General features: G+C 34.9%; 2 protein-coding genes across 2 annotated transcripts in view; one reads left to right on the top strand and one right to left on the bottom strand.

The window, feature by feature from the left end:
* Positions 1-4,893: 4,893 nt before the first annotated feature.
* On the bottom strand, positions 4,894-10,124 carry LOC129254976 (dynein regulatory complex protein 10-like). The gene is made up of 4 exons (XM_054893526.2): positions 8,259-10,124; positions 7,344-7,577; positions 6,844-6,915; positions 4,894-6,664 (listed from the first exon to the last, which is right to left on the bottom strand). Exons 1-4 carry the CDS (start codon positions 9,168-9,170, stop codon positions 6,383-6,385), a joined length of 1,500 nt encoding a protein of 499 aa, XP_054749501.2. The 5' UTR covers positions 9,171-10,124; the 3' UTR covers positions 4,894-6,382.
* The window catches only part of LOC129254975 (two pore channel protein 1-like), a 52,049-nt gene continuing 40,813 nt past the window's right edge, over positions 9,609-20,844 (top strand). Inside the window, exons 1-5 of the mRNA XM_054893525.2 lie at positions 9,609-9,791; positions 14,376-14,686; positions 19,061-19,174; positions 19,713-19,843; positions 20,386-20,474. Coding sequence (XP_054749500.2) covers positions 9,689-9,791; positions 14,376-14,686; positions 19,061-19,174; positions 19,713-19,843; positions 20,386-20,474 — 748 coding nt within the window. The 5' untranslated portion in view covers positions 9,609-9,688. The remainder of the gene's footprint in view (positions 9,792-14,375; positions 14,687-19,060; positions 19,175-19,712; positions 19,844-20,385; positions 20,475-20,844) is intronic.

Raw genomic sequence — 20,844 nt, 5'->3', positions numbered from 1 at the left:
GCGGAAGACGACGAAAGCTCAGGCCGGAGATGTCGGCTGCAGAGCTGCCGATATGGGAAATGTGGTCGTCGGGCTATATTACATCACACGTTATAGGGATGGTATAATAAACAGAAGTATATCATAGTTTTTTTTTGTTACAAGTGAATTCAGCCCTCTTTTACTTTGTGCTCTTCTAGCATTTCCTAAACCAGGGGCCTGTTTCATACAGACTTACAACTGTGGTATACCGTATAACTTTACCATTACTAAAATTACCATGGGAACCTTGATTGTGATTGGCTGCTGAGTCATGTTACCATGGTAGCTATATCATCATGGCAAACTAATAACAGTTGTAAGTCTGTGTGTAACTGGTCCCATGTTCACAAAACCATGCTGACAGTCTTACTCTATAATTTACAATATAGTTGAATACCCACTATACATTTTTTAACGTTTTTTTATTGTACTGTAAATGTAAGTTAAAAAATAGTAATGTACCGTAACTATGCCAACGGAAAGCAAAATTCATTAAATCAATTCATGAATAAACCAAAAGCATATAAATTGAAATGTGAACTGCATACTCCATTACTACATGAGGAATACGTTATTGTTAGTATTGAATGACGAAGTGCGATACATATACTCTATTGATTTATTCTTATGAGGCTATGATAATTACCAATGTAAATATGAATATCAAAAATAAATAATTTTTCCTTTTAAGAAAAATTTTCATATCAATCCATCATTTCATTCACTATATGAGCATATAAGATTTTGTAAAAACATGCCAGTGAATGCCGCTAGCGAAATAGATTTATCAAGAAAACATGAATAATATCTAAAGATAGTGTTAATAATCAGACATAAATTCATACACCTGAATTGTTGAGTAAGACCGGATAAAGGAGGGGTATAGGGGAGGAGAAAATCCCGTGAGTTTTAGGCGAGAAATTGCATCGGAAATGTGACGGAATCATCGCCTGAGGGCTAGAGAAAAATATGATATGAGATATCAAATAACTGAGGGCAACTTTGGGTCTCCGCTCAACAAGAAAACCTTTTCTTTCATATCTTTGTCTCTTATTTTTCATTTCAATTTGTCATAAACTTTAAAGGGGTTAATACCTTATTGTTTGAGAGCAAATCGTTTATGAAGACGTGGAATGATCTAAAACCTTAAGAAATGATCTAAAACCTTAATAAAGGTTTTGTGAAAGTTAAAATATGGGATTAATAATTATCACATAAGTGTAGTGAAACTAGTGATATTTTATTCTTTTTTAATGGTTGATTCTTTGTGAAGATTTGAATTTCACATTCGAGGATAGTTAGCGCCATCTCTCGATGATGTATTCCTTTTCTTTTTAAAGGGCCATTTTGCACACATTTTTAGAAATGTAAATACGTAGAAACAGAAAGATATTAACAGAAATAACATCTTGAAATTTGCAGTATGCTCCATCTATGAAAAATGAGTTTACCAGAAAAAACACTGCAGTTTAATACCAGGTTTTGTTCATGTTGCTTTCTACAACACATACAGTTTTATGATATACATATTCATATATATTATGATATGAAAATATGAATGAAATCATATAAATGGCCAACATGGTTGATGTTTTATATCAATGCACTTTTATTAAAAATTGAAACATTTACTAAAACTGCAGTCAATGACGTTTCTTTGGCAAAGTGTCAACGGTTTTGAATAATTTTTGACGAAATGCAATAAAGATGACCTAGAGAAGAGCAGAATTCAATACTAAAACATGTTAAAATCATCAAGAAAGAAAGGTGATCAGCAAGTTATATTTGTTAACATGGTTAGCGATCATTAAATTCCTCTTTATTGATCTTATATTTTGTGTATTTAATTTTTTTAAAGGAATTAAATGAATAAAATTTTATCTAAAATAGCGAATGTACCGTCGAAAAATAAATCGGCTGTGACGAAGAATAGAATCGGAGAACCAGAATAATAAAACACCGTATATATAAAATAAAACATAAAAAGGACTTTGGATAAGCCATATTCATGATTTTAGAAGAAATATGTTCTGCCCCTCCCCCCCCCCTCCTCCCACCCCCCCCCCCTCTCTCTCTCTCTCTCTCTCCCATCTCTCAGTTGAAGTGCAATGAACTCTGCTGCACTCAGAGAACGTGACATGGCAAATTGCATTAATGACTCTGTTCAGTTATGATTCGCAGTTTACATAGATTTGTTTCCTCAAATCAGATTTGTCAATCACACTTCAACTCTACGGCCTTCAAACTCTCTTACTATTAACCGTCTCACACCTGACGAAATGTCATGCTGTGTCAACGTTAATTTGATAAACCGTTTTCTAAAACCCTCTAGTTTTTCTTGCTCCTTTAATGACCAAGTCGGTGCAGGAAATATTCCATCAATTTATCGGATTGCCATGCTCTTCTTTGATTTGAAGTTTATTGGTACCGAGGGAGCAATATTCAATATATGCATTTGAATTAAGTTTAAAAATCGTTAAAGGTATTTAGGAAAATTGCTCTTTAGTAGAAACCGGGCGAGTTGGTAAAAGGGAAATTCATTGCCATATGCTCGGGTAGATACCAGATGGGAGTTGAGACGTGTTGACTGAATACATTGAATGTCGCTGGTGAAATGATGACCAAGAGACAGCAACATTACTTACTATCATGTCGAACAAATACAAAAAAGAGGTCTATTTAAGATTTCATTGAATTTTTTTCTTAAAAAATTATGTGACGGCAGATTTGATAAAATATGGGTACCATCGAAAACTTTCCCCGTTCCCAAGATAAGTGTTATAATCTAACTTCTATTTTTTTAAAGGCCTATATGAAAATGAAAGTTCATTCTATTCTACCAAAAGGCAAACCAGGTCAGTTATAGCTTGGATAAAATATTATTTCATTTAATCATGGACCTACTGGAGTCTTAATATGTAGCAAAGAAAGGGGAGGATATTTTTGAAAAATGCATTGCGTCGGCATAATTTTTAGAAATATCAAGTACATCCATTGCTTTTGCCATTCAAAACATCATATTCTTACTCCCCCCCCCCCCCCCCTCACTATTCTAGCGATTGACGGTGTCACTGCTTTGGAATGTTAATTCAATTAACACATGAAACGTGCTAATAATCAGACATATACAGGAAATTGTTTATAAGTCACTAAATATCATAGCCTATAAAGTTCAGCCTCACGCATGTTCAGCCTCATTTTATGTGCCCTTTGTACAAAGAGATTCCCTCGTTTCTCTTTAGTGTACCTGAATAACATCAATGTGCTCGAAATTTTATTTTTTTAAAGCATGGTACCAAGCGGTTGGACATTTTTTTTCTCGTGTGTTTGCATTTTATTTGTAAATGAATGAAAATGATCTATGAAACTTCAATTGACCCCCTAGTCCATATAAAATATAATAAAATATAAAAATTCATATTTTCACTGTTTTCCGCAGCACAACTATTAAGAATAATCGTTAATACAATCGGGGAAAAGGTGTAGAATCGGGAAGTGGGCACTTCATGACTATCAAGGAAAATTGACCCTACCTCAAGGACCAGGTTCTCTTCGGAGACTAGTAACAAATCGAGGGGCAGTGAGATATATTGGCATGTCCTTAAACCAAGGTCACTGAGGTTATGACACCTAGGGTCGATGCCCTCTCTTGGCTTTTCTACGAATGGTTCGCGGGGACGTGATGACGTATGAGGGGGGGGGGGGAATGGAAAGACCCAATCAATCAAAATGAGGGGCACTCGCCTTACACCGTAGTATTCACTCTGGGGGAAATATTGATAATTGTTTGTAACCTAATTACATCGATGTGTGAAGTTCAGGTCCGTAAGAAAAAATGTAAGAAAAAAAAGTTCGTGTTTTATGACGAAGCGACACGATTTAAGGTGCTAATTCTTTCTCTTTCGATTTACCATGCCATGAAGATAAGAGAGACTTGTATTGCTGATTGATGATAATCTACAATCCTATCTTGGTTATGTTGGCGTCGATAAAAAAAATCTCGTGTAAGTGGAAGAATATATAAATTTCTTGACTGGTACGTTGGCTGAGCTCAAGTTTATCAAAAAAATTTAAGGGACTCGAGACAGACGAAGAACGTCTATCTTTAAAACAGAATTCACTAGATTTTTACCATACATTGTAATCAATCACTTCATCAAAGGTAGAAGATATTACCAATTAACAATTTAAAATCATCTTTTCTTTGTGGAAAAAATATTTATAAAGTATTTTTCTCAAGATCTCAGTAATCTTGTCAGCGAGTCTATTCAGAACTATGCCGAGGAAACCCCATAGGTAACCAATAGAGGGCAGCAAACTTCATAATTGCATGGTTAAAAAATTAAACTTTAAATCGTGTACAAAGAATCTTGAACCTTTGAGCAATACTAAACTACATGTACATGATGAGTTCAGTCTGATAGCAATGTCAATAAAATCTTACTTCTACTAGAAGTTCTATTAGAAAGCATTAAGATGATAGAGGCCAAACCGGTGGGTTATATAGACCGGGTATATAGAGAGCGAGACAAGGCAACATTACATTTACTGGACCTGCTAAATAATTTCTACAGAAAATATGTGCCAATTAATATACTGTATATGTAAGAAAGTGGGGGGTGCTAGTCAGATACTAAGGACTTTGGATGACAATCACTTAATGTTCTTTGAACAGCTTTACTCTTCCTTTGCTAACAGGTAAGGAAAATATTCTCATTGAAATCTCACCATCAGAGCCTCTCCCCCTCTCATCTCTTTTCTATCATCCCAAGGTAACCATCATTCTCTTTTCATCCACTTTTTTTTCTCCTTTTACATTCCTGAATTGATTTCATGGTGTTGAAAGAAAAAAAATACATCAATAATGGGAGCTTTAATTTGTTTGAATATATTCTCATTTAAAATCATATACGCTAAAATATACAATGTTATATATACACATCTTACATAATTATATAGAATTGGAATTCTAACAGAAATAGTAATGGGAACATATTAACTTTGGCTCATTCAGTATTTATAAATAGTGTAGTTTCAAATCAAAGGACATACATGTATCTGACGCAAGGAGAACATGTATTATGAAAATAAATGCTCAATGGAGACCCTGCTCAATACATGTTTACTAACCCAATAAACTTTTAATTCTGATGAAATATTCTTACACCAGACAATGGATGGTTTACTCATAAGGAAATGTAACTCAGAATTAAGTCCAGACTAAAAAGAATTTCATTCTAAATCTCTATCACTGCTACTTTCGTGTTTTTTCCATTGCCACTCAACATTTAATGACAAAGTTAATGCACATACAAAAAACATTGAAATTCAAACTGAGCTGATACATGCATTACTTCTTTGTCTTCACTTCATTGCAAAATAAATAAATAAATTATCTATTTTGCACTTTTAATTGCAGGATTAAGGAAGTCTATACACAATGAATGAGTTGGCAATGGCCACTTCATAAGTGAGGTATAAACTCAACCACAGGTTCACTAAAACACCAAAATGACTGATATATTTCAAGGTGGTATTTTTAAAGGAAGCCTTTCACTATTTATATACCATAATGTTTCTTTATTATTTATATAATGTTTTCTTTGACCATGCTAACTTGAATTTCTTACACAACTCTTGCATAAAAAATAAAAATGCAGGTATTTTCAGAATACAAAACCTAATCAGAACAATTAGCTTGCATATATTCAAATCAAACATGAAAATGAAAGACATTTATCTGGAAAACAGTGTTTGAGAAAGAGCCGAGACCTGCTGAATATGTTATCAAGGCAACAATTGTATACAAAGGCAAAATACCTACCATCAGTGATTCTATAATCTACAGGCATGCTACAGCAAATTTCAGTGCTAATCATCTATACCGAACGTAAACAAAAATCTTCCTCTCCAATTCTTCCTTTTAATACAGTAACGTAAATGTAATGATAACTTTGACCTCAACATGCAGGTCAGTGAGAATGAATATGAATCATTCATGTTCATTTTGAGTTAAAGTGCAAGCTAAACTCCACTTTGTACATCAATATGTGTATAAATACAACCTGAAAAATGAAAATGATCTAAAGATATTGAAAAGAACCAAACTGTTTCAGAGCACTTGGTCATGTGTCGAATATCAAATGATCTGTACAGAGTCAGATTACAAAATGCTTTACTAGGAATGTCCGAGTTTAAGTTTAATAAAGAATCATAAAGAATTCATCAAAATTGAGAGATGTATCCCCCTGTGTATGTGGCATCACACACAAAAATTAATTCCATTTTGTCTGATTTATTTGAATAGCCACAATGATGCACCAAAGTTAAAAGAATCACAAATAATGTGAAATCTATTAATTTATCGCTTTCCCTTCTTTCCTTTCTTTCCTTTTTTGCCCTTCTTTCCCTTGTTCTTCAGAGCTTTCCTACATTTATACGACCTCCAGAATGCTTGGATGATTGTTGAAGCCTTGATCATCATAGCTAATTCCCTCTCTTCTCGTTCCTTCTTTTCTTGTGCAATGCGCCTCTCCTCAACAATTCGCTTGTATTCTTCCTCCAGGGTCTTGAATCTCTCTTCGAGTTCGTTGAGTTGGGCTTTCTCCTCAGTGTAGATTGCGTCAAGGTCTTCAAACTCAGCCTGGAGATAAACAAAAATACGAAGCACAATAATTAACCAACTTCCTATGAACATCATTCTTATTTTATAGGTTTACTCTTATAAGATACATAAAGATGTTTGCATAACTCCACAAATCCTTTCAAATAAAGATGCCACTATCTAAATGATATGTGAAAGTCATGGACGTGTTAACTCACCTGTCTCTCGCCCATATCTTGATCATATTTCTGGATCCAGTTTTCTACTTCAGTTTCAATCATATATTTTCTCTGTAGAAAAAAAGAATGCAAAAACTTAAAATTAGCTGCTTGGAGGGAGTTTATTTTTGTACAAATATTTCATAGTTATGGGATTCTCAGAAAAAGTTTTAACATTATTCTTACAAATCTAACGCTTTTGAGTGTAGACATCAACTACATTCCTCATTGAAGATTTTAATTATATCAAATATGTTGATAATTTATTTAATGGTATAATACATATTCTGTTTGAAAAAGACTAATATAACATGTAGAATTTTTTTAAGAAAGAGAAATTTTTGAGTACCAAATGTCTTCAACAAAATACATTTTATTCTTGGATGAAATAAATAGAAAAAAAAGGAAAATATCAGATGGGCTACATGTATTTTGAATTAACTGATTTTTCCCACTGCTTTATATCCCAAAATCTACAAATAGATGAAAATCGTCCTCACTTTTCTCAAAGCTAACTCGCTCTCTCTGTGCTCTGATGTCTGATTGGTCAGCTGGGTACGTAGACCCTGAAGATCAGAGTGTAACTTGGTCTGTTTGACTTCAGAGTTCTTGAAGTCTGCCTGTTGCTGTTTGTCAGCTTCTGATTTAGTTCTCCTGATGTGCTCCTCAGAGAATTTCTCTAACTGGTGGAGGTCGCCCTTTAGTCGACGAATTTCATCATTTTGTTTGGAGATCTGTAGAACGTAAAAAAAAAAAAAAAAAAAAAAGTAGAACAATAAAGAATATTTAATCTAGTGATTTTCCTTTTTTGACAATAAAATTGAAAATTATGATTTGTTTTGTATGGGCAATATACTGCCAGTGTTTAGCTCTGCATGCCACACACACACACAAAAAAAAAACAATAGACAAGGACAAGGCAATTACTTTTTTTGAAAGCATTGATCATGTTTCAAGTCAGCAGTCAAAAAAATATCTAATGTTGTGTGAAAGGTATCCAAATCTCAAAATAATTTGACCAATTTAAGACAGTTTCTGCAATTATTTTTAAAGAAAAAAGTGATGATAATATATAAACAAAGTGAAAAAGAAAAGGAATAATTAGCAGTCTAGTAGCAGACCAAAAGCTTCAGTCATGGTTTCGTCTGCTGTTCCACTAGACTACATGCACTGTACCGGGATCTTGCTTTTATTACACCTCCTCCATTGGAGAATCCAAAAAGACCCTCCCCCAAAAAACAAAGTTTTAAAAGCCCTTCAGACAGGCATAATTCAATACTAGTAGGCTAGATCTACTCAATAGCAAATAATGGAAGAGGGAAGGGGGCTAGAAAGAGAAAGAATAGGATACAAGTAGGTAGAGGGAATGTCAATTAGAGAAAGAAGAAAAGAAGTTTCGAATCTCCCCTTTATACCTTCATGTCTTTATCTTCAATTGCCTCCTGTAGCTCAGCAGAAAGTTTCTTGATGACATCAGAATTCTTATGCTCCCTGATTGTGATCTCCCTGAGATAATCTGTTTTCTCTTTCTCTTCCAAGGGCGTGGTAAGCAGTCTTTCCAGAATAAATGATCTCAGATCCTTCATGTATCCAATCATAGAACTAGACTCTGGGCCTCGCTCTTTGATCTCAGACCTCAGGGCATTGACTGCTGCTGGGTTCAAGCTCAGCAACCGCAGGATATTTCTACATGAAAACTTCAACTGCTGCGCTTGAACATTCACCATTTTTGAAAGCTGCACTTCTTCCTCATCAATAAGTGAAATTGAGTCAACTTTGTCTAATCTATCGGATGGAGTTTGCCTCCTGCTCTCAATCATCTGAACTTCATCATAATTATCTTCATCATCATTGGTGGGTTGTATCTCAGACTCAGCTGCGCGTGCTGCTGGGGTAGATTTTCGAGACTCGACTTTGTCCATATTTTTGTAATCGCTAAGTTTTTTTGCAGCATCTTTAAATGCACTCTGGATCTTTTCATGCTCCTGTATAGTAACAACTGTCTCGATACCAAGAACAACGCTGAAACGATTGACATTTTCACAAGCGTAAGGTAGCAAGCTTACAACCTCAGCATTCTTGATGCTCTCGTCCAATACTGCCAAAATTCTTTGTGATTCAACTGTTGTAAGTTTCTTCCTTCCAGGGTCTAGGATACGTAGAGGATCGGTTCTTTGGTTCTTTGATTCCTTTGGCTTATTCGGTTTGTGTGGTTTGACCTGTGGAAAATCTATGTTAGGTCTTTCTGGACGTTCTTTTGGACCCTCAGCTCGAACCTTGTCGAGCAGACGAAACGTCTCCATCACAGCCATGTCGGCGAAAGACATCTTGCAGCTCGTTACGTATTTCCACCTCTCGGATAAAAACTACACAGATTGAATTTTAGGTAAGGTAATTAATTTGAACTCTCAAAAGTTTATGCAGAATTCCACATTTGTTTCCACAAACACTTGTTCTTTCCTCCTGAACCTCCAGCACTCTCGATCTCATAGACAACACACGTAAATAGAGTAACCGCACCACAAATCTTGTTTGTAAATATTCCTCCGCGAAGGGAAAATGAAGCCTCACATAATTGCCGTGTAAATCTGTTCCGATTTTGAGTATTTTCAAATCTGCGAAAATTCGATGACTTTACATTACAAATGGTAATGAAAAATAGTAAAGCTTAACAAAATGGTAAGTTTTTAACATGAAATATTATCCATCCGCTTGCTCGTATTTGTGTAATACGGTTTCGTTGCTTGGTGACTTCCGAGAAAAGGTCGAAAGGGGTCAACTGGTGTAGCGAAATCTCGCCAAATCTCACCTCGAAAAGCGAGAATAACAGCTGACGGATGTAAACATGGCGGAATTGGAGGACGACCTAAATCGTGTCTCAGTAGAACTTGAGAGTCCTTTATTGGCTGAACAACAGCCAAGTCAGAGCTTTAGAACAGTTAGGAGTGGTGAGAAATACTTCCTGTAGATACATGTAGTATTTGAAGTCAATGTGACAGTCGTGATATAGGTTTAATTGCGTTTTAATTGACTCAAATTCAACTCTTCGGCGTCTGCTTGTGTTAATGCACTGCACTGCATTGACAATCCCCTTGTCACTGACACTGTCTGTCTGTAGCTGCGACTCGGCCCTGCGCGCGTTAGCCGTTACGAATTACCCAGGGGCCGATTGCACGAAAGGGTCTTTCCAAGGACCGTCTTTCGTGTCGCCCATCTTTTATGATGCGCTATAAGCGGGGTGTTTCTGAAATTTATGATAAACAAATAAAATTCGTAAGCTTGCTTTTAAATCAAATTTTATACAATTTCATGAAATATCACATCATTTTATAAACAAATATTTTGTTTATTTTAACGGAAAAATAAAATATATTTGCAGATAATTTATTTGAAATGCGTTTCACATGGCGTATCATAAAAGATGGGCGACACGAAAGACGGTCCTTGGAAAGACCCTTTCGTGCAATCGGCCCCTGTGTTTGTTAGAGTTAGACAGCAAAACAATTTGTCTGGAGAAATTTTAAAACGTTTTTTTTTTCATTTTGGATATGGAATAGCCAGTGAAACATGAAGAATAGAGTTTAGACTCTAGTCCAGTGTATTGTAAAACCGGTAAGCAGCTAGCAGAGACTGAGTTGAGCTGAGTGAGAGAAGTTTTTTAGTCTTTTTTGTACTGCCTACTCTCTGGAAAATTGCCGCTGCGCACCAGTATTTATGCACCTATCAATTGTATGACGCACCCCCCGACCCCCGGGAAGGGTGCGTCACTTGTCAAACGTGAGTCAGATTTTATGGTACGTGGTGTGGTGCGTGACGCACATGTGTGTCTTAACAATGACGCACCTTTACTTACAATGACCCTGCCAAGAAAGAAAAAAGTGACGCACCAGTTCAAGATTTTGACCAACCATGACCGTCTCCCTGACGCACCTTCGTCAGAGTAAAAAGTCAGATTCAGACTAGACTCTGAAGTGTGATGTCTCGTGCGTGCAAGTGCTGCGTGGGCACAATCGAGCTAAATGCAATGGAACGCGATACATGTATTTCGCTATAGTCTCTGACAATGTTTTCTCTTCAATACAACCTCGTGGTGATAGCAGAGGCCGAGGCGAACTCAAAGGGAACGCTTTCCTTTCCGACGATGTCGGGAATATGCGCCATTTACATTTCTTCTCGGAAATCAAGGCCAGGGTTCATGCGAAAAAGTTCATAATATAGATTTTAACTCGTTAGCACCTCAAAGCAATTTTAAAACATATCCCAATCATTCGTTCATTAATCTGAGATGTTTGTGACTTCTATTCTGTTTTATTTTCCTTTCCGACGTTGTTGGAATAATTCGTCAATTATATTTCTTCTGGGAGAACGGGAGTTCATAACGAAAGATATATAAAATAAATCTTACACTGTCAAAAACGAAGTGCTAATTTAGCACTTAAAGTGCTTGTATAGTGACTGCACTACGAGTGCTGATTTTCTAGTTTAAATTTGAACGAGAAAATCAGCACTCATGCTCATAGTGCAGTCACTATACAAGCACTGTAAGTGCTAAATTAGCACTTCGTTTTTGACAGTGTAACTCGTTACACGTTCAAAACAATTTAAAAACATTTCCTGATAGATCGCCAACTAATCTGAGATGTTACCAACTTCAATTCTGTTTTATTTTCCTCTCCGAGGTTGTTGGAATAATTCGTCAATTATATTTCTTCTGGGAGAACGGGAGTTCATAACGAAACTTATATAAAATGTCTTAACTTGTTAGCCGTTCAAAACAATTTTAAAACAAGTCCTGATCAATTGCCAACTAATCTAAGATATTTCCAACTTCTATTTTGTTTTATTTAAGTTTCCAACATTTTCGAGAAAATGCGTCTAATATTTTTCTTAACAGAGAAAAAGCGGTCATAAAGAAAGGTATATGAAATATGTTTTAACTCTTTAATTCCTCAAAACAATTTTAAAACATGTCCTTAGAGCGCCAACTAATCTAAAATGTTACCAACTTCAATTCTGTTTTATTTTCCTTTCCGAGGTTGTTGGAATAATTCGTCAATTATATTTCTTCTGGGAGAACGGGAGTTCATAACGAAAGATATATAAAATATAATTTAACTCGTTAGCCATTCAAAACAATTTTAAAACATGTCCTGATAGATTGCCAACTAATCTAAGATGTTTCCAACTTCTGTTTTGTTTTATTTACATTTCCAACATTGAAGAGAAAATGCGTCTTTAATATTTCTTAATGGAGAGAAAGTGGTCGTAATGAAAGGTATATATATGAAATATATTTTAACTCGTTAGCACCTCAAAATAATTAAAAAACATGTCCCGATAGATCGCCAACTAATCTGAGATGTTACCAACTTCAATTCTGTTTTATTTTCCTTTCCGACGTTGTCGGAATAATTTGTCAATTATATTTCTTCTGGGAGAACGGGAGTTCATAATGAAAGATATATAAAATATATATTAATTTAATAATTTTTGTATCACTGAGGCATCATGACGCACCCAGGTAACATGACTGACATTAACGCACCCCAATCCTCAAACTGTGACGGACCAAATGTTTCTATGACAGTACCCTGCTTCACTAATTTGTTGGTAAATGACCCTACCATGACACACCATTCCCGGGGGTCGGGGGTGCATCTTACAATTGATAGGTGCATTAGTATTAGTATACTAACCTCGCAATACATGTGAGTGGCTGCGCACTAGCCTTGAGGCTACAAAATGCCATTTTGAAGAACAATTTATAGATAAAAATGATTATTTAACAAATAATAAAATTTAATACGTGAGTATAGATAATCATAATAATTATTTATAAATAAGTTTCAAATTTCATTATTTGTTAAATAATAATTTTTATCTATAAATTGTTCTTCAAACGGCATTTTGTAACATCGCTTGTCGAAGGTACGTCATAATGAAGTGGTTCAAGGGTCAAGCCTATTGTATTTGCATTTTTTACAAATGGATTGAGGGATCTACACGAGATCGGTCTGGTTAGCCAGGAGGCTTCTAGAGAGTAAAAATCATTTACTAACGTATGCTTACTCTCCACGAAGCCAGGGATTCTATTGCATTCATCTACACAGCGGTGATTTGAAGCCAGTTCGCAGTACCAAATTTGTATTAATTCATCGCCGAATCCAAAATGGCGAACGCGAATTGCGCATGGGTCATGCGCTTTACAAGAAAGGGCAAGGAGTGGGTCCCGGGGGGGGGGGGGGGGGGCACTCAAATTATTTTTTGATGGGGGTGTGCCTCATGAAATCATTTAGGGTCAACAAACTTTGGTAATGTTGGGGGTATTTGTGGAATTGTCTATGGATTTAGTTCATGAAACCTGGACATAAGAGCAGCAGTGTATCCCTGAATACCCTGTGTGTGTTTCAGGAACATGGCCAAGGTCCAAGGTCATAAAGGTCAATGAACTCTGGCCGTGTTGGGAGTATGTGTTGAAATGGCATCATAACTTACGAGTTTATGGTACTTGCTCATGAAACATCGACATAAGGGTAATCAAGTATGAATGATAGTTTTGCACAATCCTTAGGACACATGATCATGGTCAAAGGTCATTTTTGGTCAATGGACATAATATCTTTTTTTCAAAGGAAGCACTGCTGCTATTTCGAATTACGTAATGCAGGCGAGACTGCCAGAGGCGTTCCACTTGTTTATATTTTTTTTATTCTAGCTGATTCTGCTTGATTCTTGCTGATCCAAAATAAGTTTAACAGGGCCTTGACAAAAGAAATTGAACAAGGGCTTATGGAGATTATCGGGAAAATATGAAAATGAAAGACAAAGAAAAAAACTCATACAAACATAAGAGGGGATCTCTCATAATACAGACCACTAATTAATTTCCTACTGTTATAATATGAATATTCCTTTATTGCTTCTGTTTAAATTACTTTTTTTTCTTATATTGAGTACAGTATGTAAAGTGTACCTCTCAATGCTGTGGTGCCCTTCTGAAATTGCCAAGGCACACTTAAAAAATAATTGAATTCCATGACTGTTTCCATGTGCCATGAAAAACGTACTTTACCCTCACAATAAAGGGCTCAGTGCAAGGGCTGGTTGCATCAATAATGTGCACATTCAGAAATTGTAATATTGAGGGCAATACAACGATTTCTACAAAAGAAATAGATGAAAAGCAAAATAAATACATCAGAAAATTGAGAAAATGATGGGAAAATACAAGAAAGGATGGGTAAAAAATGAAAAAGAAGTAAGAGCTATTAAGTAGAATGATGGAAATAGATAGGATGATGTGAAAACAGGGATACACAAGAAAAATAAGAAGAAAGGAACACATTAAGAAAGGGGAGATGATATAATGATAATCTATTGAAATTGTAATAAAGATATTTCAAGAATAACTGAAAAACAAAGATTTATTTTCACTATCACTATCCACTGTAAGTATTTTATTTCTGAATGTTCAAGAATCAATTATTGTAATTTCAAATGGACATGTGCACTATTTCCCGTTATATTTCCAGACTATCTGAACAATGACTCTGTTGCTACCAGCCCAGGTTTTGTCTCCAGACAGACCTCTTCACTCTCTGTGCCTGCCATTGGAACCTCCCAAGACTGGGAGCTCAACTACAGAGAGGCAGCCATTTATCTTCAGGAGGGGGAGAATAATGACCGATTTGACACCCATCCAAGGAACCAAGATGCACTCCCAGCCTATGTCATGGTCCATAACTTTTACTTTTACATCATGGACTTAGCAGCAGCCATGTTGGTGCTACTTCTTGCGTTGGTTGAAGAGCCAGCTGTTGATGCACTACAGCTCCAGCCGATTGTAAGTGTATATATATATCCCTGTCATATTTACTGCTGAAAGGTTTTTTATGACTGTGGATCTAGTCCAACCCAAATACACGGTATATGTTTTTAACACTATATTTCACTATATTGAAAAAAAGGGGTTTCCAGTGACCTTATTTCCCTCTGCGCATAGATAGCATAATGTACATGCTCTGATTGCTCTCTTAAAAGAAAAATCACATTCTTGGTAAAACTTTTGAAAATGATAACATTTTAATTATTTTGGATCAAATGGAAGACTTGCCCAACTGTACATCACAATTACTTAACCTATGCTGCCATTTCTGGCCAGTTTTGAAATCCCTTCATCAAGTTATGATTTTAGGTTTTCAGTCGAAAATTCTTTTTTTTTTTGTGGGGGGGGGGGGGAAGGATGAAATTTGCTTCTCTTGTCTACAATAGGTAATGAAAAAAAGAGAAAGAAAGAAAAATAAAATGATAAATGTAAGACAGACAGATGAAAGAAGGAATGAAGGAAGGAAAGAAAGAAAGAAAGAAAGAAAGAAAAGAAAGAAAGAAAGAAAGAGAAATAAACTTTAACAAGGTAGAAACTAGAACGAAACCATAAAAACCATAACCATGATTAAACCATAAAGAAACAAAAAAATCGCAAGAAATGTAGAGAAAAAAATACTTATAGTGAACAGCTGATTACACTTGAGAGACATGTTTTGTGATAAACGCAATACAAATATTGTTAATAACTATTATCATTATTAAATTAATATATTCCATCCAATTATTGCCTTACTTGGTCTGTAATTCATTCCAAGATGCAATACTTCATCAGTATTAAAGCATAATATAGACCTACCCATGTGTTAGCATGATCACTGGTCTGTCCGAATTGCTGATGTGAAGATAAGATTCTTTTAATTTTAGGAAAAGGATATCCCTTGGACGGTGTCATGTAATATAGATGCAAAGGTCAAGATAACACTCTTGACTAAAATTACCCTTCATCAGCAAGTATCTACAAGGCCTAGTATCTACTTTCACAGTGACTAACCGGTACATAATGTATATGTATGTATGGGTGTACGTATGTGTGTATTTCATTCATTGAAATATTGATGTGTTTTTTCTGCTAAAGAGAATGTGGAGAAAGTTAGGATCCAATGACGGGGGTAGGCCTACAGTTGTTGCGATGTACTGCACTAAACGAGCATGTACAGTATTTGGTAAAGATACATGTCAAACTTAAGGCTTTTAACAATTATAATATTTGAATAGTGTTATGCTCACATTTTCTTTTCATCAAATTTAGTTTTTTTGATAATTATGTCTATTCATGAATTCATTTAAATGCAAATGTTCATTTTGTATTTTTCTTGAAAGCTATTGAAGAATGATAACCCATGTTTTTTTTATTACACCAATTTCAGAATGCAAATTTTGTAATGGGTATGCTGTCATTTACACTATAACCTTTGTGAATTACTGGATTGTGAAAAAGTTCACATACATATCTTGTTGTTGTCAAAAGTTAAATCAATTTTTCTGCTGTAGTTTTTAAACTTGAAAAGTTTATCTCATTTAAGTTTGTTTTCAGTTGTCAGTGAATCACCTCATAATGTTTTATGAAAAATGGAAGCTATTCATGAAGCTGTCTAAAGCTGGGGTAATACTATGCAGCTGTAATGAAAATGAATAAATTTACAAAATTTTAAAACAGAAAAATAGAATGAAACACAAGAAAAATGCTTCGATTGTAGTAAGCTTTTTGTAGATTGTAGATCATTTACATTGCACAGTGGATACATCATATATTTTCAACAATCTTTTAATTAACGCTGCTGTCCCAAGTCTCAGTTCTAATATGCACACTTGTTTTTAAAGTTCATAAAATGCAAATTTATCTTTGCTTTTTGAAACAGCTTTTATGTTTTTCACAAATGATATGTGTCAAGTTGAGGTCATCATGTTATTTTTCTGGTTTGTCTTTGTACTCTTAACCCCAATGTAAATAAAACGTTTTTTATTGCGTATTTGTAGAGGAGTGTAATCATGTGTGCTGTGCTAGCTAGACATTGTTCATCTAAAGATCATGAAAACATGAATAATATCTTCTTTTTTCTTGATTTTTTTCTGGGGGGGGACTCAGTCTTTAAAAATGTACTATCGAGATTGGGGGCATTTCACCACAAAGTACAGTGAAACTAGGACTCTCCAACAAATAGTCCTAAGCACTTCTTTCAAGTCCTCCCAGTCTAATGGAAAATTAAAATTCAGTGAACAATTGGCTAAAATCCGCAATCGATGGGATCCTCGTTCAACTGTGCTGTCATCAAATGTTCATTTCTAATGACGGTGCTACCGTGATAATCCTTGGCGTAGTAACACTTAGTTTTAACGGAGGAGTGTGTTGTGTTAAAAGACACTTTCAAATTGCACTCCATAGCTTGAAAGCAGGTGTATTCATCCAAACAGGCTTTGGCCTTGAGGCAACTTGTTTACAAAAACTTGCACAGATCGTACTATATATCTCACCCTATATACTTTTTTTCTTTATGTCTCTTTGGTATACTGTTTCAAATTTAGATTTAATTATGTTGCTGGCATGTTTACTTTCTAAAGTTAATTCTTGTTACCTGCTATTTATTCAAGCATTAATAGCATACAAAAGTATGTGCCATTGGTATTTCTTGGTTCTTCATCCCTGCCCCACCCCCTTCCTATTTCATCCTTTTTTTCTCTCTCTGTTTCTCTCCCCCTCTCTTTCTCTGTGTTTTTTCATGGTACAGTTGAATAGTGAAGTGAAAGGAAAAGTAAATGTATATAACTGACTCTTATTGTCTAGTTTGAATGATAGTTCCTCAAGTTATCTGGCCATCCACCCACAATTGTTGTTGACTTTTCACTCCGTTTATTGCAATTATCATTAACTTTCTATGCTATATGTGTATCTTACGGTCACTTCAGACTGTTTTCTATACAGCCGTGCACAATTCATGTACCATATAAAACACAATTACTTGTATTTGTGACTGTTCAATCGGTAAACTTAAACAGTACCTCAGTGTTTGTTTCTTTTATAGTGTTATTGCCATTTCTGAACCTATTTAGCTTGATTTCTTTATACCAAGTGACATCAATATACTTGGAATATTGAATTCGTGATATGCAGCAGATAATTCTTATTCCAGCTGACATAGTATATTTGAATTGGTAAACGCCTTCCCTATACCTAACACAATAGAGAGTATGTGTTGCCTGTAAACAAAGTGCAATGGAGCACAAATTCTTTAATACAAATTGCACTTTGACACGATTGATGAATGATGTACACAATTGCAGTATTTGAACTGCGACATTGTGCCAGGCTCTTATTGTCATTAGTATCCCCATAAAAAATACCATTTTATTATATGATACTTAACGGAGAAAATTTTAATGACAGTGCTTCATTCTATGAGTTAAATATTTATTGAGCTTCCAAGCAGCATACAAAATTGATAAAATTTGTTTGGATGTTAAACTCCTTTGTTTTTGTTTATTTAATTGAAATGATAGAATTTGAATTTGATTGCTCTTTGGGTTTGAATAGTTTTTGACACAATTGGGTATATTGGAATTAAAGGACTATTGTGGGATAATACAAAGAATATTCCATACATTTTGACCAAAATAGCTTGATTTTGGTGCTGTCTCTTGTTTGGTAAGTTTTAGTACAGTCTCTCCCTTGTGAGATCAAGATTTGTCAAAATAAGAGCAAGTATTTAGCCCACTCTATCACAACTCTATCACAACACCTTCTCTGTCAACATGTCCAACTGTTTACACATACCCACACTCACACCACCATCCACGCATCCACCGGCTTTGTACCACTGGGTATTGTTTTTTCTAATTATCTTATTTCGAGGCGTCGGCAGCGATGGCGGCGAGGGTCCGCACTCAAAGTCTCTTACTGATCCCAGGGCTTAGTGGCTAGATCAACATGCCGGCAGCCTCCACGGTCTCCCATCTTTTGCTTGGCTTACGTTATCCATATTTGTCTTTCATTGCCTGGAGTAGCAGTTGCAGAAATTGAGAAGTGTTAATAGCTATGGTCCATGGCTGCACTTTTGTTGTTGATATTAACTACAAAACAATTTGGGATCTCAACAGGCCTATTCTTTATAATATTTGAAATCCATTCGCCAGCACACATGTAGCATTACAGATACTTTTTATTTTCCAAATGTATAACTTTATACATCACATACTGGTCACTTTACACTTTGATTTTTAATTATGTTGTAGATTCGATACAAGACTAAATATGAAACTCTTTCCACCCTTTGTCCTTCTCCCTAATAATTGTATACTTTATGTTCATATTATTGCATCCATCTTTTTTTAATAGATCCATGCATCTTTGGAACTCTTTGGACTGACAATTATAGCACTTGGTCTTGGTCTTAAAATGAGATGGATGGGTTTAAAGTCTTTTGCCAAACATAAAAGAACATTACTTAAGGTAAAGTATCTTTAATTCATAAACATATATTCATCCTGTCCGTCTGATTGGCTGTGTTTGATTCCCCTAATACAGGCCCCTATTTAAAGATTTTATTGGTATTGTATGTCGTTTATCCATTTGATCACAGTTTCTGCACAATTTTCTGGAAGTCATTATTTTAAGTTGTACTTTATATACAGGCATATGTTTTAAGGTTTATATTTGAACTTCATACACAAAGTCTGTCAATTTGATTGCAGAACGTAGGTTGTCCATGATTCATATTTCAAGGAAGTTGATTTTTGTTTTCATCTACTCTCACAGTAACTATTAAGTTCATTGAATTTTATTCAGTCTTTTTGTCATTCAGTACAAATGCATTATTCTAAATTGAAAACAAACTCAAACATCAAACATAACATGCACACTGATATGACTGGATTTTGGATTGTGTGCAAGTTAAATATGTATTCATTATGATCATTATTTTCTATAATTGAATATCTCTTTACATATAATTGAATGATATTTTTTATTCTCGTTTGTTTCATAACAGGCTATATTTCTATTAGTAATGTATAGTGAAGCCTTGGTAGTGATAGTAAGACAGCAATCTCATTTCAGAGTTACCAGAGCATTAAGACCAATCTTTCTCATTGACTGCCATTACTGTGGAGGAGTCAGAAGGTGAGATTCACTGCTAGAAAAAAGATCAGTTCTTGGAAGAAAATTTGTGAGCATTACATGTCATCCATAAAGGATGATAATTGTTGTTTAAAAGCCTCTTCTGTATTATTTAGGAATTGGGTTTCAGTTGCCCTTATTTTCAAATAGCATTCTCTTAGAGATAAACTTTAATTGCACTTCATATCTACTTTTTTTTATTTATTGTTTTACCAATTTGAATTGCATATTTGATAATTTTAATGTAGTTTTGATTTCAAGTTAATATATTACTTGCAAGATGACATGATACATGGAAATGTGGCGTGAATATGACAGTTGATATGGCAACATTTTGGTGTGGGGAAGCTTATTGAATTTATAATGATCTATATTGAAATCATTTCTGTCATCATTGTATTTACCGTATTCTATTTCAAACATGATATTCAATTATCAACCACTTTGCAAGAAACACACCAAACCTTGGTGAATCATTCTTTTCTGTGTTTTACACTCTATGTTTACAACTTTACATAAAACATATTGTTTTTCTTGGTGTGTAGAGTTCTACGTCAAATCATCCAGTCATCACCTCCTATCATTGAGATGTTGTTCTTACTAGGCTATTTCATGCTCATCTTCTCTATATTGGGTAAGTTAAATCACAGAACAATGAAATCTGGGAGCCGTTTTATAAAGCTGCTCGTAAGTTAAGAGCAAATTTAAGAATGACTGGTAAACATTTATCATGCACTTAACCATCGCCAATGAATTTACCATACCACAAAAAAGGATCACCAGTCGCTCTTAACTTATGAACAGCTTTATGAAACAACCACCTGGGGCGGTATTCTGAAAACGTTCTTATCTTAATTTTGTTCTTATCTACGTCATGATCTCAAATTGGTATTCTGAAAACGTTCTTATCTTTTTCTTATCTTTTGTTCTTATCTTTTTCTTATCTTGCTTTCCATCCTATGCTGAATTTACTACTCGCGCACATAATACAAAAGCGCGCTAAA

The sequence above is a fragment of the Lytechinus pictus genome, chromosome 2 (genome assembly GCF_037042905.1).
Source record: "Lytechinus pictus isolate F3 Inbred chromosome 2, Lp3.0, whole genome shotgun sequence".
Classification (NCBI taxonomy): Eukaryota; Metazoa; Echinodermata; class Echinoidea; order Temnopleuroida; family Toxopneustidae; genus Lytechinus; species Lytechinus pictus.
The sequence above is the reverse complement of the archived record's forward strand: the minus strand, read 5'-3'. Positions and strand labels throughout refer to the sequence as shown.

Bases quoted from the DNA above. Each gene is read 5' to 3' on its own strand.
- LOC129254976 (XM_054893526.2), bottom strand. From the start codon at position 9,170: ATGTCTTTCGCCGACATGGCTGTGATGGAGACGTTTCGTCTGCTCGAC. The intron at 7,578-8,258 runs GTATAAAGGGGA...TACGTTCTACAG, and splicing joins TTGAAGATAAAGACATGAAG to ATCTCCAAACAAAATGATGA. The intron at 6,665-6,843 runs GTGAGTTAACAC...GTTTATCTCCAG, and splicing joins AAGATATGGGCGAGAGACAG to GCTGAGTTTGAAGACCTTGA.